General features: G+C 38.6%; 1 protein-coding gene across 1 annotated transcript in view; it reads left to right on the top strand.

Moving 5' to 3' along the window:
• The first annotated feature begins 8898 nt into the window (after nucleotides 1-8898).
• The window catches only part of UBE2W (ubiquitin conjugating enzyme E2 W), a 33925-nt gene continuing 16944 nt past the window's right edge, over nucleotides 8899-25879 (top strand). Inside the window, exons 1-2 of the mRNA XM_052703861.1 lie at nucleotides 8899-9030; nucleotides 25698-25789. Coding sequence (XP_052559821.1) covers nucleotides 9016-9030; nucleotides 25698-25789 — 107 coding nt within the window. The 5' untranslated portion in view covers nucleotides 8899-9015. The remainder of the gene's footprint in view (nucleotides 9031-25697; nucleotides 25790-25879) is intronic.

Below are 25879 nucleotides of genomic sequence, written 5' to 3'. Positions count from 1 at the left end.
AAGCCACTCACAAACTAGAGTGAAGCACATTAGCTCTTATTAATTCCTGCTTCTAATTGCCTATACTTAGTTTTAAACAAATTTCCATGAAGCAAAAAAGGAGAAAAAAAAAGAAAAATTAAACTGAGATGAAGTTGCTTCTTGTTCAGTCACGGCCTGAAGAACCCTTCTGCCAAAGTAAAATGTAAATGAGCATGTGTCATGAAGAGCAATGCAAGAACAATGTAGTTAGCATTTCCATCAGCTGTCTCTGATTCACATTTTTGATTAAGAAATGATTGTGGTCTTTTATGGAAAAGTCCCACTAACATATGCTGGGATCTCTTCTTTAATATGTTAACTAAGGGTGAAACTCTTGTCTAAGCCTGATTGCCAACATAAATACAACCTTTGAGGTTTTCCAGACAAAAAATGGTAACTTGCATAGACTATGCAATCTGCCTATGGAGGAGTTCAGTTCTAATAAATCAACTTACTCTGGACTTGAGCAATGCTTGATAGACAAGCTGACATACGTCAGCATGTTGATAGATGAGCTGACGTTAATTCACATCACATACTTTGGCACAATTTATCGTGTTTAGTGTGGGGATGTTCATGATTAGATTGGTTTTGCATGATAAAGCTGAAGTGTGTTGCAAGGTGATTGTCTGAAATCCTATGTCTGAGCACTATGGTCAGTGCTATTAGTAACTCATTTGCAAGAGCACTAAAAAGAACACAAAACAGAAATATGTTGTTATACTGCTTTTGTTAGCACCAGTAGGAATATACCCTAGAAGTTGAAGAAGTACTGACATAGATGTTTAAGTTCCAACTACATTGTAGGCTGAGAGTCTTAAGTTCTTCAGCCATTTTTAATAGTCCTGAAGTCAGTAACTTGAAGCTCAGACTGTTTAGTTCAAAGTGGAAGTAAAAATAATGTCATTAAAAAATAATAATAATTTTTTTAAGCATTCCAAAACGACCTCCTCTTGAAAATACATTGCGTTTTATGATTCCATGCTTCAGCAGCAAGATAAAATACCTGTTTTATTTTTGAATTATAATTTCATTGTTTTTCCTTCAGCTTGACGTATCATACAGTAGCTTTGAACACTCAGGAAATGCAGTAGTGTCCTAGAACACACTATTTGCAAAACCACTGGCTGTTAAGAAAACTAACCTGCAGATTTCTAATGGGGAGGGGGGCAGAGGGAATTAGTGCAATTTATTTGGTAGCAACATGGGTATGCTATTAACAGACATTGGAAAATTACCACACTTAACCCCTGAGTTCTAAATAAATTTCAAAATTGAAAATTTTTAAAACTGTGTTTTTGTGGATTTGTGACTTACGTAGAATTTTCATGAATGCGTGATGAATAAGTTGCTAGTATTCGTGCTAGCATTTGAGTTACAGGTTTTGAAACATGTATAATAATAATTTTTTTCTCCTAGTTCTGAAGAGTTTTGTTGATTTAGTCAGTGTTCAGATACCTTCGTGCTCCTAACTGCAACAACTCACAGTTCTTAAAAGAAAAGGCCGAATACTGAGAGAGGATGGCATTTGTTTTTGCCTTAAGAGGATATTTTAAGGTTCCATGTCCTATAATACTGAATTCCCTTTTGCTTAGTCTGATAGTATCTGATTTTTTTTGTGATTTTATCTGATTTGTATCTGATTCAAATTTTAAACATTGGCCATGAAAAGTTATAAATTCTGTTTCAAATGCTGGATTATGAGTTTTTTCGAGGGAGGGTTTGCAGTGCCTTCGAAGGAATTTCCCAACACTTATCTAAATCTTGTTGATTTATATCATAAACCACAAGAAAATTATAGGCATAGTAAATTTTTTCAGTCCACGTTTTATGACAACTTAGATTTGTTTTTAAATTTTGTCTCAAGTGTTGCATTGTAATTTAAGAGTACCAGCTACTGCAGGGTCGACAAAATCACAGTAGTGTATAGGAATCAGTGAGAAACAGCTAATTTGTCCTAGCTGAAACTCAAAGTGGAGACTGAGGTGCAAGCTTAGTTTCAATCTGAACAACCGAAAAAATAGCAGGAAGACTTTTTTTTTTAAGGTTGGGTAGATTTAGATATTAAACTATCATGCTGTTTTTAAAGTACTGATAGTCCAAAGCTTTGAAATCAGAAGAAAAAGCATATAGTGTTGGTTTTTTTCCCCATAGAAAATGTTCAACTTCTAAGGTTTTGTTTGTTTGTTTGTTTTTACAATAAACTGAAACTGGATTTCTTTTTAAATATAGCTCATTAAGTGGTGATGTGATGGAACATATCAACAGTGTGACCTTGATGTGTTGCACAATTGGAAGAGTCAAACAAGCAGTAGATGTGGTGATTTTTAGTCATTTATGAAGCTCTTTTGAGTGTTGGCAGTAGGGCAGCACTGAGAGAACGGTGACTTTTTATAAGTTCAAGTTTTTAAAAGTGTTATATGCAATGAAATAAAGTTTTGAGCATGTTACTTCTACAAACGTAGGTTATGGTGCAACCTCTTCTCTATGGGAGGTCACTGAGATTAAAAAACAAAAACAAAAACATTCTGTCATTGCCATGTTACTGTTTTATGTTTACAGAAAAGAGGATTTTCCTCCCACGCTATATGGGTGGAGAACTTAGGACATAGGAAAGGTCAAAATTACTCTGACAAATGGAGTACTTCGTCCCTTTCTCCTCCTGAACATGACATTAGTCATGTAATGATTTGTAGCCTCGCTTGTTGAGTGTAGAATTGGAAAATTAAAATTGCCCTTAAAGTATGTGCAGCTTTTTAGACTGGTGAAAGTAACAACTTACGAGTTTCCGGATAATAAACTAAAATCCTGATGAAGAAGTTGCTGGTTCTTGGGATGGTGCTGTGCAATGAGTTCTGGGGGAACGTAGACAGTTTTGGTGATTTAATGGTACTCCATATTTATTGCCTTTTTTTTTTTTTTAAGTTATAAATACAATGAATTCTTTCAGTATTAATTTTTAATTAAAAACTGACTTTTTAGATAAGAATTCACAGCTAAACTTTTTCTTTGCATTAAAAAAATACAACAGATACCCAATTACACTTAATAATAGAAAATAGTAGAAAACTTTCAAAATGTCTGCTACTTGAAGCAATAAGTTATCTATGTTTTTTGTCTTTGGTTGCTATAAATTCTTGTTATTTTGCTTGGTAGAAAAAAAAAGTATTTGTTAGACTGTTTATTTCTCTTGCAGAAATAGTTCTTGGCTTTTTTTCGTATCACTGAGACTGAAAAATACCTGGGATTTATTTGCATTTGGCATAAAGGACTTCATTTAGCTTTTTATATAGGGGAAAGCTTTTTTGCATTACTGTAGTAGACTGCATGTATAATGTTTTTCAGAAGTGAGACTCCATGTCAGTCAGAATTATTTCTAGTCAATTACTTGAAACGTATAAATGATCTCTCCATTATACACTATCATTTAAACTCTTCAGGTAGTCACAGAGCACTTCAATTATGAAAACTACTTATTTTAGGAGAACTGTTTGAAGGTATTCAGCTGAAATAGTCAAGTAACTACTCATCCTTTTTATTTTCTTAACATAGGTAATACTTTGTTTCAGGGCAGACGTACTGTGTAAGAAGTCTTGTCTTAAGGGTGTTAAAAAGCAAACAGAAAGAACCTCTAACCAGCAGGCTGTGTCAGTGATGTCTCGCTGTACTGCAAGCCTGCAAACAGAATTTTGTAAGCTGTGGTGGCCAGCAAAGATAGTGCTCAGTTTGATGTGCACACCTGGAGGGTTCGTTTTTCATCTTTGAGGAGATGTGATGGCTTACTGCACAGCTGTGTAAGTCACCTGAGAAGTCACTTTAGCAGTTTCATCCTGGTTCTAGATTTGCATGACCAAACAGCAACATAGATTGAAAATCCCTTATCAGTATTTATCTTCTTCATTGATGTTAAGTATGAGTCACTTCTGTTTATAACAAAATCTATTCAAATACCCCTTGGGCTTACCTGGGAAGCTTTCAATTCACAGCCTTAATAAAGATAAAAATAGCAATAAAATAACACAAAAAACCTAAGCAATATTTATATTTAAATCTTAAATGTATTTCTTATCACTGAGTAGAGTCTGAGCTCATGTATGTGATAGATGCAGTAATCATCCTGCTTACCAAGAGCTCTGGAAAATGATGCTTTTATGTGGAAGAACATTTAATAATTACATCATGTCACACTATTTAATCTGTTTAATCAATTATGGGTCCTATGCTGTCCTCATTATTTAAGTTTCATAGCTATGTGTATTTTAAAATATATAAGTTTACAGGATTTCTAAGATTCAGAAGAGTACTGGTGCCAAAAGCATGATTTGACAATTGTTAATTACAGTATACTGCTGAAACAGACAGTTCCCCTCCTTTCCCTGGCCTTGTGTCCTTCCCTTGCAGTAATTACAACAACTGTGTGTTCTCAGAATAGGACAGATTCTTTTTCTGATCTGATGGAAAATGATTATGTGTGATGAAGCCTTGCTCTCCTGGAAGTGGCTGAACATCTGCACGACAGTGGGAATTAGGAATGAATTCCTGATTTAGCTTTGCTTGTACATGCAGTTTTTGCTTTACCTATTAAACTATCTTTTATTGAATCCGTGACTTCTCACCTTTCTGATTGTCTTCCACATCCCATTGAGGGGAAGTGAGTGAGTAGCTGTGCAGCACTTATCTGCCTGTCATAACAGGAGTTCAGTCTTCCAGTGGTTAAGCTGAAAGGTACAGATAGTCCAGTAGCTGCAAAATGGCTAAATTCTACACAGCAGAAGAAAGGGAAACATGACATTTTAGAACAGGCTCTCCCTCTTCTGAAGATGCTGCATTTGCAGCAAGTTAGGAATAAGGTAAAAACTTTCCCTTTGCCTGCATTTGCTCCTTTGAAAGACCTGAGACAGAAGTGGTAAATGTGCCCCTTAGTATTCTCAGCTAAGATAAAAATGGAAGAAGCAATTGATGAAAATAAGTAAAGAATAAAACAGCAATATGATTTCAAAGGTAAAAGACATCTTGAAAATAGCCTTAAAAAAAAATCATTTTTAGCTATGTATGCAGTTCATTTGTATTCTTGATATACTTTTGTTTCGGTTTGATTCTACGGCTTTTGCTAGTATGACACAGACAGTGCTTTCTGCAGGTGCGTCAAGCTTGTGTTTATCAGAAGATCTCTGTTCCAGAGGCGTTTTAAGCTCAGTGCCCACGAGCTTGGCAGTGGAAGAAGTTGGCACGATTCCTCCGAGGTATGTAGTCCTCTGTGCTCCTGAGATGTAGTCGCCTGGCACAGCAGATTATGGTTGCTATGTCACTGGAGCTGCAAAGGGAGGTTGATGTCAATGCGCAGCTAACTTCTGTGGGAGAAAGAGATAAGATGGAAGGCTAAAACGCACAGTGCGCTCAGACAAAAGAAACCAAGTATGTGTTGTTATAGTGGAGGAAGAATGATATAGGGAAAAGGGGAAAGCAGAGGAATAAATATCGGTAACAATAATGGAGGGAATGGAATGTAAAGAACTCTGATCAATAAAAATAGCTAACCTTTGTAAAACTGGTTAGATAGGTCAGAAAATTACCTGAGAAATGAGGACTGAATATCGATTGCCATTTTTTTTCTGCGAACACAAGGTAATGCAAACTACATAGAAAAGTGGATTTTTAAATCTAATTCATGAATATTTTCAGATACATTTTTAGTAGGAGGTATAGTTGCAATTTTCATGATTTGCAATACATATATTACTTGTGTGAGTCACCATCATGCATTTGATCAGACCAGAGCAAAATACATCCTGAAATAATGAATATCGCATTAAACTCCTCTTACCTCTACAGGTTTCTGTGTTTGTGATCTAGGATCACAATATAGGAAGCTTCTGGCAAAAAACAAAGTTGGCTGATGCAGGATGAGGCTGCACTAGCCCTCATACTTTCTTTCACACAACCAACCACAAATCTTTCAGTTCCTGCACTGACTATCTCTGCAGCTGCAACAGAGTACGGGTTAACTGCACAAGTGTTTTCTCTCATATTTTGTATAAGTAAGGGTCAACAACAAAATGAACAGTAAATTACACTATAACCAACACCATGTGAAATCTACCCACATTAGGATTTGGGGCTTTTTGGAGTTTAGATTACTGAGTAACTTTGAACAAAGAATTATATGAGCCATCACAAAGCTGGGGACAAAACTGAAAGGAAGAAAATACTTGTATTCATTAAACTTTTCCTGAAAGTCTGCTAATAATATTTTTTTTCTTGCTGTGCTCAAATTCCTATAGCATTATGCACTGTACAAACATTTATTAATAATACTGCATCCAATTCAGGTTACTGATGTATTGGCAGGGGATAATTCTCCAGCTGCCCCTATTGCAGTGATAATGATGAAGGAAAGAGATTGCACAAATGTATCAGTCAATCGCATGACACTTGGAAAAAAACAAAGATGGGTAGTGTAAAATAGACCTTTTGTGTAAGAGCAAACTAGAAGTTTATGGATGGTTTGGATTCTTCTAGTCACAAGTTTCAGTTGTAGAGTAACTGTATGGTTTCATAAGCATTTGGTTAAGATAGGGTGGGAAATAGCCCATCTCTGCTTTATAATTTCTGTGAAGGGCAGATCCTGAACCTTGCTTCTCATTTTTGTTATCCTGAGGAATGAGATTTGCTGCTAGATTAAATAACTTCAGTAAACAATATTTTAGCTTAAAATGCAGGAGGTGTCTTTATTTTTAACATCGAAAAGCTTTGGTGATTTAAAAAAAAAAAAAAAAAAAAAAAAACACAAAACTTTGAACTTAAAGATGGTTAAAAGGTCTGATCTTTTGCTAAAGCCACTTCTTGCCCAGAGATTATCTATCTTTATTACAAGCTGAAGACATATTTCTATTGATTACAGTTGTTACATACACTTTTATGCCTCTTCATAACTTCTGTCCTTGATCAGTGTTTTCTAGAACAAGATTAAGAAACTGAATATAATGGATTCAAATCAGTTTTGTCTCCCTGTGATTATATGAACAAGAATAGTCAATATGTCAATGTTTATAGCTGAACACATGTCCATTGCTTAAACTTGATGCTCTTGCTATCTTTGTAGCATATGGCATTAAGAAATGTATTTTAGGATAAACATATGCTTGAATCATGCAAAAATAACAACATCTAGTAAAACATTTTCAGCAACAGCAATGTTCTGCTTAATATTGTTACTGCCCAAGACAGTTATGAAGAACTGTGAGGGAAAAAAAAACCTTCTATGTCTACTGAATGCAATAAATTCTCTGCGATCTAAAACATATCGAGAGATCACATCAGCACATACCAGCAGTAGCTTCTAAGAAAGCACAATGCTGTGTTTTTTGACACTTCAATGTCACTTAAATGAAGGCAGTAGAGCAATGCCAGCTTGCAGGGCTTCAGGGGCCTATTGTGTATGACTAAGAATTGAGGTTGGATTTAGAGGGCAAAACGTATAGGATTCAGCTGACATGGTAATACTACTTCTATCCTTACTTCCATTGGGATGGTTACATTTCCTACTCAAATCCACATATATTCATTTCTGTCATCAGCACGTTCCTCCAAAGCCCATAGGCTCATTCCTTTCTGCAGCTAGCTCATGGAGCAATGATACTCCTCTGGCCTTCTGTTGGTCCTTTTATGCAGAACACTAGAGTTTGCACGCTTGCTTTACCAATGGTAACACTGCTGACACTGAAACAATTTGGAATCTGATGCCACATTGTGCTGAACTTCTGTTTTTCTCCAGATAGCCATTCTCAAAGTTGAGGAGACATAAAAACATGCCAGAAGGTAACACGTGCAGCTGGAAGCAATGCCTTGGGTCACATCAAATAATGTGATTACAGAAAGTAAGCAGGCTCTCATATGTCTCAGATCCATCTTTAGTCCTAAACTTGGTAAATTTCAAAGGCAAATATGAAGAGAGAACTATTGTTCAGCCATTTAATTGGATCTGCACTCATTTGGCCACTTTCGAAAGGAAAATCAGGTGCTGCCTGTGGTGGAGGGGTGCCCCAAAAGGGTTCTTTGCATCATCACAAAGTACAGTTCTGAGTGGACTCAGCCTCTGGAACATACAGCTAGGTTAGCAGGGAGACAGAGGCTGTAGCTATAAAGCCAGCATCTCTACTAAGTCTTTATGTTTGTGTGCTAACATTAGGAATTCCACGGGGTTGTCTTCAAAAGAAGGACTGTGTATGTTTATTTTGAGAACCACATAGGTGTGAAACACTCAGGTGGAAGTAATGGCTGTAGAAGGTGTTTCCACAGAGCGCTTGCTTTTTGGGCTGCGCGCAGGCTGACTGCGGTGCTTGTTTGTTTTCACCTACACAGCCACCGCAAAGGCACAACAGCTCACTCCAGGAAATGAAAACAATCCAGAAATGCTCCCACGTGAAACACGCCCTTGCTAGTTCGGGCACGTCTGTCCCTGCAACGTCAGGGGAAGAACGAAAAAAGCAAACAAAAAAAAAACCCCCAAAAAACCAAAGGCAGTAGTGCTGCACGGGAGGTAAAGAGCAGCTTCTTCCTCCGCTAGGAACAACGTCAGCACAACAGCACAAGCGGAGCGGCGCCCGGCGTTAACGCGATCCCACCGGCCGTTTGCAGCTAACCCGCCTCAGGCGGAAGCGCTACCCGCAGCCGCACGTCCCCGCTCAACCGGCGTTTCCCAACGGCCCCGCACAGCCCGGCAGCCCGACGGGACCCTGCTGGACGGGCCAGCCGGCTGCAAGCGGGGCGCGCCGGCTCTTCACCCCTCCCACGCGGTGAGGGCAACAAGACCAAGGACAAAACCCGCCCGCCCGCCGCGCCACTCAGCCTTGGCGTCCGCCCGCACCGCCTCCCCCCGGCGCATGCGCGGCTCTGCGGCCACGTGACCGCCGAAGGCGGGGAGGGAGACGGGCGCGCGGCGCTGCGTCTGTGAGGGTGCGGGCTGGCGGCGCGGTGGGAGGGGGAGGATCCAACATGGCGTCCATGCAGGTGAGCAGCCTGCGGCGAGGCCGGCTGCGGGTCCGGGAGCCGGGGCGAGCCGTTCTTCGAGCGGCGGGAGCGTTCCCGGGGGAGTCGTGCGGGCGGTCGAGGGGAGCGGCCGGTCCGACGGGATCGCTTGAGGAGCAAGAGGAGTCCGGCAGGGCTGGGGCGAGCTGAGGGGCGAGGCTGGGCCCCGGCTGTGGAGAGAGGAGTAAAGCGGGAGGACAGTGGCCTTGTGGGGGAGGTGAGGGGAGCAGGGCTTAGGAGTGAGCTGCGTTGGCCCAGCGGGCATGGCCTCGATCCGGAAAGTCCTCGGAGGGGAGGGGAGAGAATAGAGGGGAGGCCCCGACACCGCTCCTGTCCCTTGGTGGGGTTTGGGGAGCCGGGCGGTTTGCTGGGCGCGAGGGGGATGCACGGGAGTCCCATGGAGACCCCGTCAGGTCGGTGGCAAGGACGTGGGCAGTGGCTCCGTCTGTCTGGGGCTGTAACTGTCGCCGATGGGGGCCGCGACAGGCGGGCTCGAATCCGCGTGGCCCCGTTGTCCTCTCTGTGTAAAACGAGATCGTGATGCAGCTTCGGTCCTGCGGGCGGCCGGCGTCTGGTTTAGCTTAGATGGATGGATGGGGCTGCTGGAGGTACGGTGGCGTGAACCCTGCTGCTTGACAGGTCTTTCCAGCTGAATTATTTATTCGTACCTGCTCCGAAGGAGTGAGTCTTAAATAGTAGCTGCAGAAATTGCTCTGCGAGAATGGATCGCTTTCACTGCGTGCTGTTCAGAGTGGATGGGGATTTATTGTGACGTGCCCAGGACAAAGGATCGCTGGGTTTGGTGGCTGTACTCTCTGTCTTTTCTTACCTCACCTGTAACTGCTCTGCTTTACCTTATTTTTTTTCCATGTTGTTTTTAAATGAAGATGATTAAGTGCTTCTGTTTTCTTTCTCCAGTTTCTTTTCTTGTTTTCATTCTGGTATTTTTTTTTTGTCGTTACTAACAACCATGGAGTGTAGAAATAATCAGATTAATTGTCCTGATAGCCCAGCTTTAGCATTAGCGAGAGTTAAAATGTCAGAACAGTAAACCTTTTGGGGTAAAAATTCTACTGGTGATGTTTAGTGCCATAAAAATAACTGTGTGTCTTTCTGAGTTATTGAAATGAAATGGGATCAAGAGCTCAAACGCACTTGAACATACTGTACAGAATGTTCTTGATTTAGCAGTACTTTAGGCAGATAGTCTGATGCGTCTTTGATTTATCAGCTTAGTCTGGCAGATGCGTTTTTGTAATGCTTTTTTTAATGGTCGAACTTCACAAGCTCAAGTGAAGAATTAAGGCAGTCATTCATGAAGCAGAACCTTTTATGAAGCAATGTGGGGTGAAAAACAACATAAGGAAGTGACAGTTCTGAAACACGAAGAGGGAGGCACTCTATGGGCCTCTGTAAGCCTGGGCTGTGCTGCTGTGTTTGGCTTATAAAATGACCTCCAGCTTGCCTCACCCTTGTTCCTTTTGATCCCTTTCGAAAAAGAGAAATAGTGATTACAAAAAGTGAGGCTGTTTAGGATACAGGAATGACAAATATTGTCTCAAAGATCGGTTGTGTAGAGGTTGTACTCTCCTCCTGTAAACATGGCTATATTAGGTCTAATGTTGTAATTACTTGCATTTTGGATGTAGTTGCTGTAAGATTATACTTTACATTTTGTTCTTTTGTCTTTTGATGAGGTAAATTTACAGAGTCCTTTTTGTTTGTTTACATCCTACTATTTGTGTAACATTCTGAAATAATGACTTTTTTTTTTTCTGAATTTTAGCCATTCACTTCTGCTTTATCAAAAATCTAGAGGAATGAAAAAGAAATTCGTTAGGAACTGTTGTTTTGAGTAAGTGGGGAAACCTAAATCCGTGTACTGTAAAGATGTAAGTTTCCCAATTTTGGACACTTATATTGGTGAACAAGATATGAAGACTCTGAATTCTTCTAATGAAGACCATTTTACAAACAACAGAAGCTGTTGCTTGTAATTCAGAGTGATTTTTCCATTTAGCATTATTGAATTAATCAGTGCTAACATTTAATAAGGTCTGTCTCCATAGTGTTATGGCAGTGTCACTGGTGTTTTTGTTAAGGATGATCTGTTGGTACTTGAAAGACATTTCAGACTTTATTTAAGCTGCCATAATTTTGTACAACATTGTAATGCCCTTGATCATTGTTTTTAGGTATTCACTGAAATCTGTGTGTTTAGCTTAAAGCAACATAGCCGTCCTAGAAGAAAAGCTTTGAAACTGTGTCAAATCACTGCTTTTTGCCATGGTCAATGAAGTAGTTACTCAACCTGAGTAGCTACTGTGGCTCAGTTGATGAGTTGTAACTCATAAAACTTGTGAGTATGAGTCATTGTGTGCATATTGAAGTTCTGTGATTTGTTTATGCTGGACACCTGTTGTGGTAGGTTACTGTAAGGTTTCTGCTAGAATAATGGAAGTCAGTGCTGTTGAGATCCTCTCTTTTGCTTTATAACCCCTCTGTCATCCAAAGCGTTGTCTAATGTGCTGTTGGATTGGTTTAAACCTCAGTTAGGCAAATGGTGGTTTTTTTGTTTTTTTTTGTTTTTTTTTTCCCAAGAGTTTCTCATAAAAGTCCAAGCTTGTGCAATTTCTTCCTGGAAAAAAACAAAACAAAACAAAAACCAACAAAACAGAAAAATCGTGATTACTGTAGAGCAAGTGAATGGAATGAACTTGCTTAAGAGAATTTGGCATTGTATCTTTAGTCTTAAGGCTAGAGATGATGTAAAATGTATAATTTCTGTGCTAAGCATTGTGTAGTCAGTGCCTTTTCCCAAGCCCACAAGTATCAACTGTTTGCACTAAACCTTGGAAGATCACTATATCTGGAACGCTGAGGTCTTAACTATTCCTGTTTTACTTCTCTTCTTAATGCTGAATTCCTTGAAGCTTTGAGTTGTGGCAGGATGCATTTAAGTGGCTTTCATGAACACGGGAACTGCTTTAGCTGTGTATTTTATCACCTCTGGTCTTTTCATTACGTTAAGCGCATGAGGCTTGTACCTGTAGGTATTTAAAACTGATTAAATTCGAAGCTAATGTAATTAATGACACAAGCAACTTTACTAAAGATTGTAGACTGTTGGCCTTCAGCACACATTTGTCTTATCAGGGCTTTGGTTTTTTGCCCTTGAAAACTGCCTGCTGTAAGGCCACCATCCACATACATGCACACATCAAAATCAGAGTGCTACTGTAAAAGCAACAAGCTGCTTGTTTTCCGAATGTAAGAAAACACAACGTTTGGAATATGCCCGCGTTCTTTTTAACTTCATTGTTTCTGTTCATTACCAGCTCCTGTAGTCTCAGTGGAAGTTTCTGTTTCCGGCTGATCGCAGAAAAATTACTTATTGCTCAGTAGTTCTTTGGTATTGACACTGGTTTTATTTAATAATTTGGAAATGATTATGTTTTTATCTGTTTGACAGCCTTGTTGGGAACAAAAAAATCTAAAATATATTCAATAGAAGTTAAAAAAAAAAAAAAAAAAAGGTGGGAAGGAGAGAAGGGAAGGGGGCAAGAAAAGAATAACAACTTAGATGAGTAAGACTTAAATTTAAGTGGAACTTCAGTGCTGTTGCACATGTTCTGTGCTGTTGGAGGTCTCTGCACAGGACGTTATTTCTGTTATTTTAAAGTAAGTATTTTTAAAATGAGAATGAAGTAAGTAGATGCTATAGCTATCTACCAATTCTGAGATGTAAGCACCGTGGGACTACTGGTAGTTACAATGTGAAATAGTGCTGTTGGTGAGATACTGTTGAATATTTAAATAATAGTAATAATAAAATATTAAAACTAGAAGATGCAGATGCCACAATTGAGACCAGAATGAGTAGAGAGTAAAAAGCATTTCTCCTGTCCACTGAGTGGTTGCCAGTCCTTTGTGTAACCTTCAGTTATCAGTCTGTATGCTATGGATATTAGTTTGGGCTTGCAGCCAATATGGAGTGAGATAAATGTAAAACTTGTATTTGTTTTACCAAAATGAGTTTGTTTAATCTGTTTTTTCTTTTTTTTCTTTTTTTTTTTTTTTTAATTAACTACTTAAATGGTTGAAAGTCCATTGAATATTCACAGCTATTAGTTCAGTAAAAATAAAACAAAAATTCTTTTAGGCCCTAAGTAGTCTTACATGCTTGTTTTTGTATCTACACCTGTATAAAATGCTTTGGGAAATATTTAGCTGTGCAGCAGCTGCAGAATTTGTGGATTAGAATAGAATTCCCTTTATAAATAGAAGGCAGTGGCAGACTTCAGTTTACCAGAAGCTAATATACCTGGCTAGCAGCAGATTTGCCTTCTAAATAGGCCAGCTGCATGGCTGGAGCATGGAAAACTATGAAAGCTTTCAACCTGCTGTTTTGAACATTGATGTGGCATCAATGTGTGTATTATTTAAACTAGTAAAATAAGAGCATGCAGATATTTACTGTGAAGAGCATTTATCCCAGTTGATTGTGGACAGTTTTTGTTTGTTCTCATAGTGCTCTATTCCTGGTCTTAGGCTTGAGAAGGAGAAAAGGGAAGACAATAGGTTTGCAAAAGCCAGGTAATGTTGTCTTGTTTAGCTTGGAAAGCTCTCCGTTTCTAAATAATAAGCAAAAGCAGCTTAATTTAGCTGAAATAATGAGCAAAAGGTCATTAGATCAAGCACTTCATTTGTTTGATCAAATTCCATTGAGCAAAGAACCTTCACGCTCTTCACTGTGAAGGTAGGGGCTGCTCTGGTGATACTGCAGGATAATTTTAGTGGTTAAATTACCCCTCTAATGTGAAAGAGGCAAGGCACAAGTTCCATGAACCCTGCCCGTTGTTACAGATGTGCGCAGATAGATTTGCTATAATGATCCTATCTCTTCTGTAGCCTTGTTTCACATTCAAAAGAGGAGCTTCCAAGGAGTTTGCAAGCTGAGGTTGGTGGTGGTGAGGATGAAGGACTTTTACTCCAAAAGATTTCTGCATCTTTGTGAAGCAGCAAAGGACTGACAGCTGTGTACTTTGGGTTGTGTTTTGCCCTTTGTATGGGTGGAAGAGGCAATGTTATAAGTTAAAAGCAAACTGAAAGAGTAATTTTAAAGTGGTTGGTTTTTTTTCCTTCTACAGAGACAGTAAATAACCTTGTGCAGTAGAACACAGGTCAAGTAACCTGCCTTCTGCCTGCTTATAGTAATTGAGGGCTTTCAAAAGGTGCTCCGAAATTTTGCAGGTTGTTTGCTTCCTTGGTCACCCGCCTCTCTCCATCTGAGGTCACCTTTCTCACTGGAATTAAAGCAGAGTATTAATGTAGGGGACAGAAAGAAGGGGAGGGAACACCACCATTCAGTGTTCAGTGAGAAAGAACAGAAGGGAATGGTGGCAGAACATGATTTACTGAGGCTTATTTTGGTGGAGATTGTTGATATGATTGAGAATGCTGTTTGGCCTTTTGTGCACAGTTTTAACAAGAGCTCTTACTCTTCATTAACAGAACTAAAGTTGTCATATTTTTATTCAACTTATAAAATTAAAAGTACTGCTTTGTTAGTCTCATGGAAAAGGTCCTGTATATTTGTTGATGTGTTAAGTTTACCAGAGTATAGCAAGTATTGTCTCTAAAATAATGGAATAAAAATCTTTGTGGAGTTCTATCCTTCTTGTATAGATTGGAGTATTTCTTCTTGATTGAAAATAGCAGCCAATAAAGGGAAGGGACAAAGAAACTGAATGGATTGAGACTTCCCAAATTTCCTCCCTGTCCTATCTTAGTGATATGGATTAGAAGAGCATTTAAATCTCCTTATAGCTTGCTGTTTCCAACTTCTGTTCTTCTTTTTTCCAAAAGGCTTTTTTAAATTTATTTATTTTTTTATTTTTTATTTCCTTTTTCTCAGAATCCAGCCTTATCTCATGACTATTCTTTATAAGAAATTCCCTGGTTTTCCTCATTGTGCCAAACCATGCCAGTATGGTAAATTCATTGCTCTGACTGAAGCAGGCCAAATGATGTCCTTTGAAGACTGAATTATTTGCTGGGACTTGTTAGTGCCATGTGGGGCTTTCCTGGGCATTAGTGTGTTTGAAGAATCGATTCAAAAAGCAGATGATTAGCTGTCAGTTTTATCCTTTGTTGATGGATTTCATTTAATTAGCTTTAAAATGAGAAGTTTAGCATAAAAAATGGGATTAGCTGGCAAAAAGCATTTCAGGCTGTGGTGTGCAGAATGGCTTTGTGTGTGGTTATTGGTTTCTATTTAATTGTTTTGTAGTTCTCACTTAAGGTTAATGTTGTCTCTTAGCCACTAAGTCAATTGTACTATTTATTCCTTTTAGAAGAGGAATAAATTATTCCTCTGACCTCCTGGTCAAATATTGAGAAATCCACAGCATGCAGTATTTCTTGCTTTGTTTTAGAATATCTTGGTAGACATGTGAAGAAAATATCCTGCTTACTGAACTGAGAGGTCAGCAGCACCACTCGCCCATCCCTCCCCAGTCCTAGTGGGGTCTTAAAATGTTTGGAATAACAAAGTGTTATAGGTGGAAACTTCTTTGTGCTCTGCTTTTAGGTTCCCCTAAGAAGAGAGCAGGGCACAAAATGCCTGGTGTCCGGGACTTGAATTATGGATTGGTCTGGGAGGATAGCGTGGAACTGGGCTGCCAGATGTTAACATGTTTTATTAGAAATAAGAAGGAGGGGACTAATCTGCTTCTGCATCCGAGTACAGATTGAAAACCTGATATTTGGCCAAAAATAGATCAAACTGAAAAGCAATTCTTAAAAGTCAAATCCTGCTTTATTTTGTTATGGGTGTATTATTTTGTGAAGCAGCTTTGCAGCGCGGAGCTGCAGCTCTAATTGGGCACATCAGACAATTCATCTTTTTTTCCTTTCTCCTCTGGGCCTTGATTAAAACTTACCACAAGAACTTTGATTAGAAAGAATTCTCCCAGGATTGTGATAGTCAAGTGACTGGGTGGCTTGTGGGTTTGGGAGTCTGGGCCAAATGGTTTCACCTGAATAATGGGATATGTGCTCTGCTGGGGCTTTCTTGAGTGATCCAGTTGTTAGGAAACAAGATTTCTAGTTTGCAGTAGCTGTCTCTTGCATCTTTTCCATTGATTGCTTGATTTTTAGTTAAAAAAGTATTAGCTGTGTCTGTTTTTAATCTTGTTTCTCTTCTGAGAGCTTTCAGTATTTAAATTTGGATGTCTAACCTAGAGTAACCTGGAAGTAGTTGTAGCAGTAAGCTGCTGCTAATAATGTTAGCAGCACTGTTAAAACACTGTTAATAATGTGTATTTGTTTCTCTTGTGTTTTTTTTTTTTTTTTCTTTTTCTTCCTATAGAAGTTTTGTTTCACAAGCAGAGTTATTTTTCCAATGCTTTGAACTCATAGCCCTCAAGATCCTTTGAGATGCTTTTCGGTAAGAAATACGTGAATGGAAGAACCAAAATACTGAAAGTAGGGTTGTTACTGCTCTTGTTGTTTCCAGCTAGTGGGTTGTGCCAGCAGACTTGTAGCAGCTCTGCTTATGAAACAGCATGGTGATGTTGTCACAACAGAGTTGTTATAGCCTAGTGACAGCTATTCTGGTACGTGGTTACCATTTGCCTTCATTCAAGGCAGGAGCACATCTCTTGCATGCTAAAACTTCTCCTATTCAAAAAGGGTGTTTTCATGAAATATTTTGTAACTTGAATGAGGGAGGAGGTGAAAGCCTGTAAAGCCAAATGTAAGATGGTTGTTTTTTTGTTTTTTTTTTTTTCCAAAATTCATTACGGGATGCTTTTGTGCTGACAGTCTTAAGTCTTTAGATGTGCAAGATAATAGTTTGCAGTTACTGGAGAAATATTGTTGGGCCCTCTTGAGATGCAGTGGATTGTAACATAAAGCAGAAGACTGGAGCACTTAGGGGATTAATTTTTAACTTCTATTTATGAGTTAGATTTTTTTTCCTTGCAGATCTCAAAACTAGATTAAGATTTGCATTTACATTATATGACTGTGTGGCCTTGGAGAGCTACTCCTTTCGTGTATCATGACAATAAAGAAAGGGGATTTCTAATGCTTGGAAATAGATTTCTAACAAAAAATGACTTGCAGATTTTTTTGAGATTCCTATCCTTTCTGGTGCGTCATATTTCAAAGTTCCTGTTAGATTTCTCAGTTTAGTTCTTTCATTTCCTTATGATAGCACTTAACTGACTATGGCTGCTGAGTTCTCTACCTCTCAAGGTGAAAAGGTTGCCACATTGCAGTTAGTTGCCCATCCCTGTTTATGTTAGAGAAAAAGGTGTGACAGTGGAACACTCCCTCCAGCAGAAATGACAGGAAGCTGGATACTCATTTTCAACTTAAGTTTTCTGTTCTGCTAGGGAGACCTATTCTAGCTGCCCTTACAATGTCCTGTCATCTACTGAAACTCTCTTAGATTAGTCAGCTCAGTTTTTCTCTCTTCCAGAAATTTCAAGTCAATTTGAAAGATTGCTCACAGGGTATTTGTCTAAGCTCGTTATTTAGTTTCCATTTTACCCATTTAAAGAATTGCACATCTTATGTGACATTTCTTGAAATACTGGAAGGTAGAATGTTCAAGAATTGCAGAGATTTGAAGGTATGCAGTGAGCTTTCTGCAGCTTTATTTTTTCTGTATCAGCTTTGTGAAGTATTCACAATATATTCAGCTCTTAGGAGGCAAGTCAGGAGTACAGGCACGCTATTGAATTTGGTTGCATTATGGCATTAATATTTTACTGTGAATATAACAGTGTATCTGTATTTTGCCCACTCCATTTATGAGGTCCAGTATCTTAATTGAAACAGTATTAATTGGCTGCCTTCATAGCTCTCAACAGCGTGTGTATTAATAGTTGGTCGTGACCCTTATTGCTAAGGGTACCTTACTTTCTTACATTCTTTTTTTCTTATAGCTTTGTAGAGAGACTTCTAACTCTCTCTAGTGTCCAGTTTTGTGAAGGAGTGGTGGAACTGTTGTGATAATGGGCTTAGAACTTAGAAATAGACACCTGATACTATGATACTGGTACTGTGATATATAACAATCTGGCTTAATGGTGCACAGTAATCAAACTCGCTGTTTCTAGGAGCTGGATTCTGAAACCCCATCGTTGCCAACTTCTTAATCTCTTCCTGTCTTAAGCTACCACTCTGTTCCTATTTCCACATTTATCTCTATATCGTTCTGCCTTGCCTCTGCTTCTTTATGTGATTCTTCAGGAATCAACAGAACTGAGAAATTTAGCTGTGGTATTTGAGATGCTGCTGAGCTGCTTCTAGAGTTGGCAAAGGAAGACATTTGCCATGTTGGAGATAGAAGAATGTATATTTTTGCCTTGCAAAGGGTGCTAGAAGCTACTGGCTTCGGAGATAAATTTAAACCTGAACTGTGACAGACAGTGGCTGCCATCTTTCTGGATTGAAATGATAAAGTTTGTTGTCAGCTGTCTAAGAAGCTGGCAGGAATTCTATTGCACCCAGTTAATTTTATTCTTGGCTCCATATGCTTTGAGAAGTCTTACGAGTTTGACACACGAGAAAATCTGTGGGGGATAACAGAAAGGGTTGCGCAAATCCTATTTGACAGAATTAGCAGTAGAATACAAGCCATTGCTATCTAAGGCAACTTTAATTACTTGAATAAACTTCATTTTGGAATTGATGTTTGAGCCAATGTTAAGCTATGATCTTTGTTTTCATCCTTGAATTGCTTTTTCCTGTAGAGGTAGGTGAATCAAGTAATCTTGGTTTCAAAGGCTTCCACATCTGTGAAAGTACTCGTGTGGACTGCTGGCTGTGCTGTTACTCTTTGCCTTTTGCAGCTGGTTATTCCTTTAACTAAAAGATTGATGTTATCTACTCTTGGATTTCTGATCTTCCAGCTCTTTTCTTCCCTTTTTCTCTAGGTAGTGAATGTTTTATCGATATGATCCCTTTTAGTTTTGTTTAATTGGAAGTTGTATTAAAAAACACTTAAGCATAAAATTCTCTCAAAAATAAGGAAGCTATCAATTTCAGATTGCCTGTGCATCTTTCATTCATTCCCCTTTTATGTAGGTAACTCCTTGACTGCAATCAGATTTATTTTTTTCTCCTCAGTTGTATTAAAACAAAAGTGACCAAGCAGGATGGGAATGTCTGTATGACATGATGGATTAGCACAAGCATTGGAATGATGAATTTATGATGTGAAAGAGAATGGTACAGCAAGCATAAATCCCAAGAGTGTATAAATGTATAGAAATCATCTGAGTGAGTGATGGAGGTTGTGGTGGGAGTGAGTAGCTGCACTAGCTCTGTTTTGACTGAGAGGAGCTGGTTGAGATGCTGAAAGCATCTCAGTATGTGCTAAAAAGAATGATATACTTGGTTTGTGGTACAAAAAAGAAGCAAAATTAATAACGATATTTACTTTAGATTTTACAGCACAGCTGGAGACCTGCAATTGAGGAAGGACTGCTGAGTGTCCAAGTGCTGCAAGTTCATAGCTTTCCACTGTAAATTAGTATTTTCTTCTGTCTCCATATGGAAAAAAAAAAATGCAGCAAGTGTAATGAAAGTCACTATAAAAGAAAGGGTGAAATCTACCCTCAGTGCGTTGTTTTTATTGGTGGATTTGAAAATATTTTTGTTCATCACATAAAAGGAAGATGAACAAAGGAGTGAACCTGTTAATGGAAAGGAAGAGCGAAGAACAGATGACATGCATGTTTGATGACAATGAGGCAGTAAATAATGCCAAAGATAGGACAGATTGGATAGCTTTTTGGTGTTGGATATTTTGTCAGCCACTAGGATTCAACTGTTAGGAATGGTGGTTTTTTTTTGTTGTTGTTTAAGTGTTTAAGCATCTGATTCTGATAATTTTTGGGGGAATCATTTTGAGTGAGTTTTCAGGTAATGAATACTTCTTTTTTTAATTTGCTTTCATCTAGAAGGATGACTTCTGGAAGTCACTGAACCAAATGGTCTGTGATATCAAGGCTGTTCTGAAAGTAATACCTCCTAATTTATTATGCTGGCTTGTGATGTCAGAAGTGAATGTCGAGGGACACAGCAGATGCTGAACCTTCCCACCAGTCTTCTATTACATGTTGTTGTGCAACAGATGGCAGCAGAGGGGCAGTCTGACAAAATGGTGTCTGACGTGGAAGTGTGGGTGAAGCAAAGGTGTGCAGTGGAGTTCTTTCATATGGGGGGAAAAAGACACCCACTGACATTCACCAATGCTTGCTGAACATTTATGGAAACTGCACACTGAGGTGGTGGGTGCTGCTTTTCAGTGGCAGCAAGAATTGGATCAACGCCTCTGGTGCAGGTTCTTATGAGCTGGTGAAAATGCATTAATAATGGTGATGACAGGTTGAAAAATAGTGTTTTGTGGCTGGGTATGTGCTCTATCAAACAGTATTATTGTGTTCTTTGTATCTGTTGTTGTTTCCATGGAAATAAATAGGGGCATTACTTTTGGAGTGACTTATGTAAAAAAGTTATACGTAGCTAGGGCATCAATTTTGGCTGTTTTTAAGGACAAATCATATAGAATCATAGAATTAAGGTTGGAAAAGACCTCTAAGATCATCTACCAGCCATCAGCCTGTGCCTTTGACAGCTCTGGACCACGTCAGTCAGTGTGGCATCTCCCCTTTTCCTGAGCACATCCATGAACAACAATTACACCACCTCCCTGGGCAGCCTGTTCCAGTACCTCACTGCTCTTTCTGAGGAGATAAGGTGGATGAAGCAGGGCCTGCCTTTCAAGAACCCACCATGCTGGTTGGGATTGATCCCCTGGTTGTCTCACATGCAGCACGATTACAGTCAAGACAGTCTGCTCCATGACCTTCCCCAATACTGAAGTCAGGCAGACCTGTAGTTCCCCATCTTGTTGAATTGGTGTGATTTCCATTCTTTTTATGTGTAGTAGCTATTCTGAAAGTGGGACAGTAGGTTTGTTTTTTTTTTTTTTGATGATGATGATGCAAATATTTTTTGATTCATGTTACTGTAACTTTTGAATGAGTCAGCAAGAAAAATGTGATATAAATTAATGAGTTCTTTTTTTGTGCCCTTCTAACTGCAGAAATATCTAAAGGTATTATAGCTGTAGTTTGGTTGAAGTGAAATTACTCTGTTTCAAATGAGTGTCTGATTGAGGAAGGGAGTTTTGTTCTGTCAAGCTGACAGGACCTGTCAAAAGGTATTTTGAAGGCAGTCTGTATTATCTACCATGCTTTCTGTTATCAGCTGGAAATGATTGGGATTTTAAGAAAATGCAGAAGTGGCAACGAATGGAGAAGCTACAGTTAAAAAAAAGGATTAAAATCAACAAAATAGGATTCAGCAGAGAAAGCTATGATGTATTTAACTGTAAGGACCAGTGTTCCTTTGGTGAGGCTCTAGACAGTGCTGCTGTGGGTTAACCACATAGAACAGATAGCTAGATCCCATGCAGCTGCTCACTCACACTGTCGTGTGATGAGGATAAGGATTGGAAAGGTAGAATGAGAACTTGTGGGTGAGGCCAACACAATGCACATGAAGCTTTTGCTTCATTTAAGGAAAGCAAATAAGGAATCCAGTTGCAACTCTGCATTGGCAGATAAACATTTAGGTATTTGGAAGAAACCACAGTTACGTCATGCATAGGGGTCACTTGGGAAAACATAAACCAGGGCAGAATGCAGACTGAATGCAAGTAAAAAGCATTGTGCTGCTGCAAGGAGAAGGCAAATATGTGGGACACATGCACAGAAATATAGTGAGTAAACATTCTTTCCAACTGTGCAGCAAAGTGGCTGATTTTGAGTGTTGAGTTTCTGTATATATGTGTGTATCACATATTAAGTAAGTTAGTAGCAAAAATGAAATACTTGGAAAAAAATGAGAATTTAAAGAATAGTCTGTTTAGTAAAGGTTGTTAAAGTAAGCTGGAAACAGGATTCTGTACCTGTAAGAAGAGTAGGAGGAGTGATTTGGTGTAATTTATTTCACTCGCATTTCTTACTGTTAAGAAAATTATTCCAATTGCAAAAGCAGCAGAACAAGCAGAGGTAAGGTAATGTGGGAAACAGTAAAGGCTTGTAACTTCAGTGATATTTAATAGTATATTTGATCCATACTTATGGTAGAAAGATGAAGAAGTGACTTCCTTTAGTAATGATCAAGCTTTTAGTTTGTGAGATTGTACAAATGAGAAGGCTAAGAGTTGAGAAGGGGTTAATTCGATATCCTTTGTCCTGCTATGTATGCCACTGCTAATGGCAGTTTTGTTGCTGAAAAGCAATAGCTGCATTCATGGCTTTCAGACACGAGGAAGTCTTTTTTTCTCCATGAAACTTTTAAACACTTTTCCAGTGTTTAATTTCAGAAACTTTAGGGAGTGTTTTCGAAGTCTTCTGATTATCTTTAACTGCATTCTGGGCTCAGTGTGCAAGAATGAAGAGTAGGCAGCAGCTCGAAGAATATGGTTCTCCTCCTTTCTGGCATTTGAGATGACATTTGGTGTAATGTCCTTAAGGAGCCCTGCTAGAAGAAGGACACTGATGTACTGGAGTGAGTTCAGCAGATTGCTACCAAGATGATGAGTGGTTGAACTGCATGGTGTACAAGAGGTTATTCATTCTGAAGAAGAGAAAACAGAGGGAGTTCACACTGATGTCTTTGCTGGCCGGATGGGTGGGTGAGGGATAACAAGCCATGACTCCTCATAGCTAGAAGCCAAGGGGGAACAGATTGGAATGGGTGATGTTTCAGTAAGATGTAAAGAGAACACTTTGTACTGTGAGAGTAGTCAAAGGGTGGACTAGAGTGACCAAAGTGGCCAATTAAAAGATTATTTTCTGAATGCTAGTTAGCTCCCTCTTTTTCAGTATTTAAATAGATTCTGGTTAGTAGATCATAATTACCTCTGTGAATTTTGGTCTGGTTTCTCTAGGGTACTGGATAGCATCTTCCAGAGAAGCTCTGTAGAAATGTATTAGTCTGCAGAAGTAGCTGAGTTTGATGCTTGTTAGAACAAATTTTGAAGACTTCTGGTAAAAGTGTATTGAGTCCTGGTATGTTTTTCAGTTAATCTATGAAAGATTTGTATGGCATGGTTGATAAAGTGTTAAAGAACAGTAGAATTGTATATTTTACTTTTCCAAGTTGGAAAAAAAAATGATACACCGGAGCTTCAAGTCTTAACTGTTTATCACTTTGTCCAGTAAAAGGCGTTCTCTTTGTGTAAAGACTGCCTTGCTTCTATCTTTAGACTGTAGTGGCTAGAATAACACTTATGAAACCTTAGAAGTACTTTTTTCACCTTGAGCTGTCTGATGCTTCCACGATTTGTCATGGTGGGGACTGGAGAAACCTGGAAATTGATTATGAAATGGTATTTTTGTCCTTTCATTTCAAAAGAAGTTATCTTAAGATGGTAGATACAGCTGAAGTTGCATCCTTCTCTGATAGAACCTTGAAAAAATGAACAACTTCTCTGATGGCAGCTGTTGGTCTCCTGTCCTATTTCTTGCTGCTTTGAGCTGGGGTCCTTTAATCCTGCAGTAATAAATGGTGCTCTTGGGGGGGGAAAAAAAAACAACCCAAAAAAAACCCCAAAACACTTCTGACCTTATTCTCAAGTGAAGCAGTGTTGAGATGCGTGAAATCCGTAGTCATAATACAAACACTCAGACTTGCATAGACCAGAGGAGGATGTGGGGGGTTACAATGGATATCCTGAGGTGGAAGGAAAAAGTGTCCTTTGCTAAGACTTGGTTTTGAATGGGAGATTCTTCCGAGTGAAGAACAAGTCCTAGAGGACGAGTCCAGGTTTCTGGGTTGATGGCACCCCTGCTGACATTTCCCCAGGAGCTATGCCTGGAAACATCCTGTTAGTCAGGTGTGCGCTGGAGTTTTCCATGTGCGATAGGAAGTGATAGTCAGCTTTTCTTTGTGGTTTCCCTTGTTTCAAAGCAGTAAGATTCTTTGCTGAAACTTTTCTTGCTCAGTAGTAATGTTAGAGGTCTGCTTTTCTGGAGAGGCTTGCTTTATTTTGGCTTTTGTCTGAGTATTCAGTTTAATTCATGTTAGCAGTGTTAAATACAGTTGGTGTTACCACCTGAAGTTTCTTTCTCTACCATTTGGGGAGAAGAAAAATGAACACAAAGTCTTATATTACTAAATTATGTAGGCTTCTTATGAAAGAGTTGTTAATTGCGTTTTCAGCAATGTAGTTGGTGTGCAGTAAAAGCAATAGCCTTAAATTAAAGTAGCCTTTAATTAAAATTCTTTTCTGACATAATGTGTCACTTCAAAACAAAATGATTTGATTTCTTACAAACAGGGCACTCAAAATGTGTATTCATCAGAAACTTTTGTACTGCAGGCACAACGCAAATTTTCAGGGCTGCTTAATAGTAAGTTATTTCAAAATGAAAACTGTGAATGTGCCAGGGCTTTTTCTTCAGGATTTGCCTGAATTTATTGTAAACCTATTTCAAACATATTAATGAGATATTGAATCACTTCTACATTGTGATTCAGCATCGGGAACAGTGGTTTGAGAATTAGTTTAGAAAAACCAACAACCCAAAGTTACCAATTTGTTTTAAACCTACATTTAAAGAAGAAGAAAAGTGTATGCTGAATGAAAACTAGGTACTGAACTCCAAAAGGAAATGTATTTTGTAATCCTTAGTGCTAGGTAAGCTTTAAATCTCATGTAAGGACATTAAGAATAGTAAGGATGATGAAAATGGACTGGTAAGCTGTAAACTAGAAAGTATTGGCAGGAAAAGGGAGAATAAGATATGAGAGAGCCTTGACTTTTCCCGTTATGCGAACGGCTTGGAAATGACAAAACATATTGCATAATGTTTTATGGAGAGAAAAAAATACTCTTTGAAAGCATTGCCAATGGTAACACTTTACTGAGGTCCCGTATTGCTCGCTCCGTACAACAGCTCTTAGTTTGTACAGAAAATGGTTGCAGCTACTGACTTCACCCTGTAAAAATAGGTGAGGATTACCTGACCTACTGGTGCACTACTTCTGTAAATATTACTCTGTAAGTTTTAAGGTGCAGTTGTTTAAAAGTTATAAAGTGGTTTATTTTCTGCAAAGTCACATAATCCAGTTTAGCTTTGTCTTCTGTCTCTTTGGGATGACCTGGGAGAAGGAAAATGCTTGCACCAATGCCACATAGAATTATCTTAAACAATGAAGAAAAGGAAGAATTGTACTCTTAAAGTATTGGAAAATTAATTGCAAATCTGATGCTATCTGGGGATTATGGAACAGTTACTGTTAAAGATGAAAATCATGTCTCTGTTCTTAATGTATCACAAAATCCGGGATACTCCTCTGTATTTTGTAATGCTTTGCTTACTGCTGTTGTAAATGTTGGAAAATGTTAGAAAACTCCTAGCTTAAGGCCTGTGAATTTGCAATTTGGTTTCTTGCAGATGACTTTCTTCTTTCTCCACTTTTAATTACACTTTGTACTTAACATTAGATTCATTTAAAAATGTCTACTTTCAGTAATTGATTAACACTTAATGCATGTGCTTGTTGTTGAACTTAATGTAATATTCCAAATATTCCCTACAATTCCTTTTTAGAAAAGATTACAAAAGGAGCTATTGGCATTGCAAAATGATCCGCCTCCCGGAATGACTCTAAATGAAAAGAGCGTACAAAACTCCATTACACAGTAAGTATATGGTATATATACTAATATATATAATGTATACATTGTTTAGTTTTTGTTATCAAGCTGAAAAATGTAAGCAATCAAAATCCC

Source organism: Tympanuchus pallidicinctus, unplaced genomic scaffold, assembly GCF_026119805.1.
Source record: "Tympanuchus pallidicinctus isolate F22 unplaced genomic scaffold, pur_lepc_1.0 scaffold5, whole genome shotgun sequence".
NCBI lineage: Eukaryota > Metazoa > Chordata > Aves > Galliformes > Phasianidae > Tympanuchus > Tympanuchus pallidicinctus.
The sequence above is the reverse complement of the archived record's forward strand: the minus strand, read 5'-3'. Positions and strand labels throughout refer to the sequence as shown.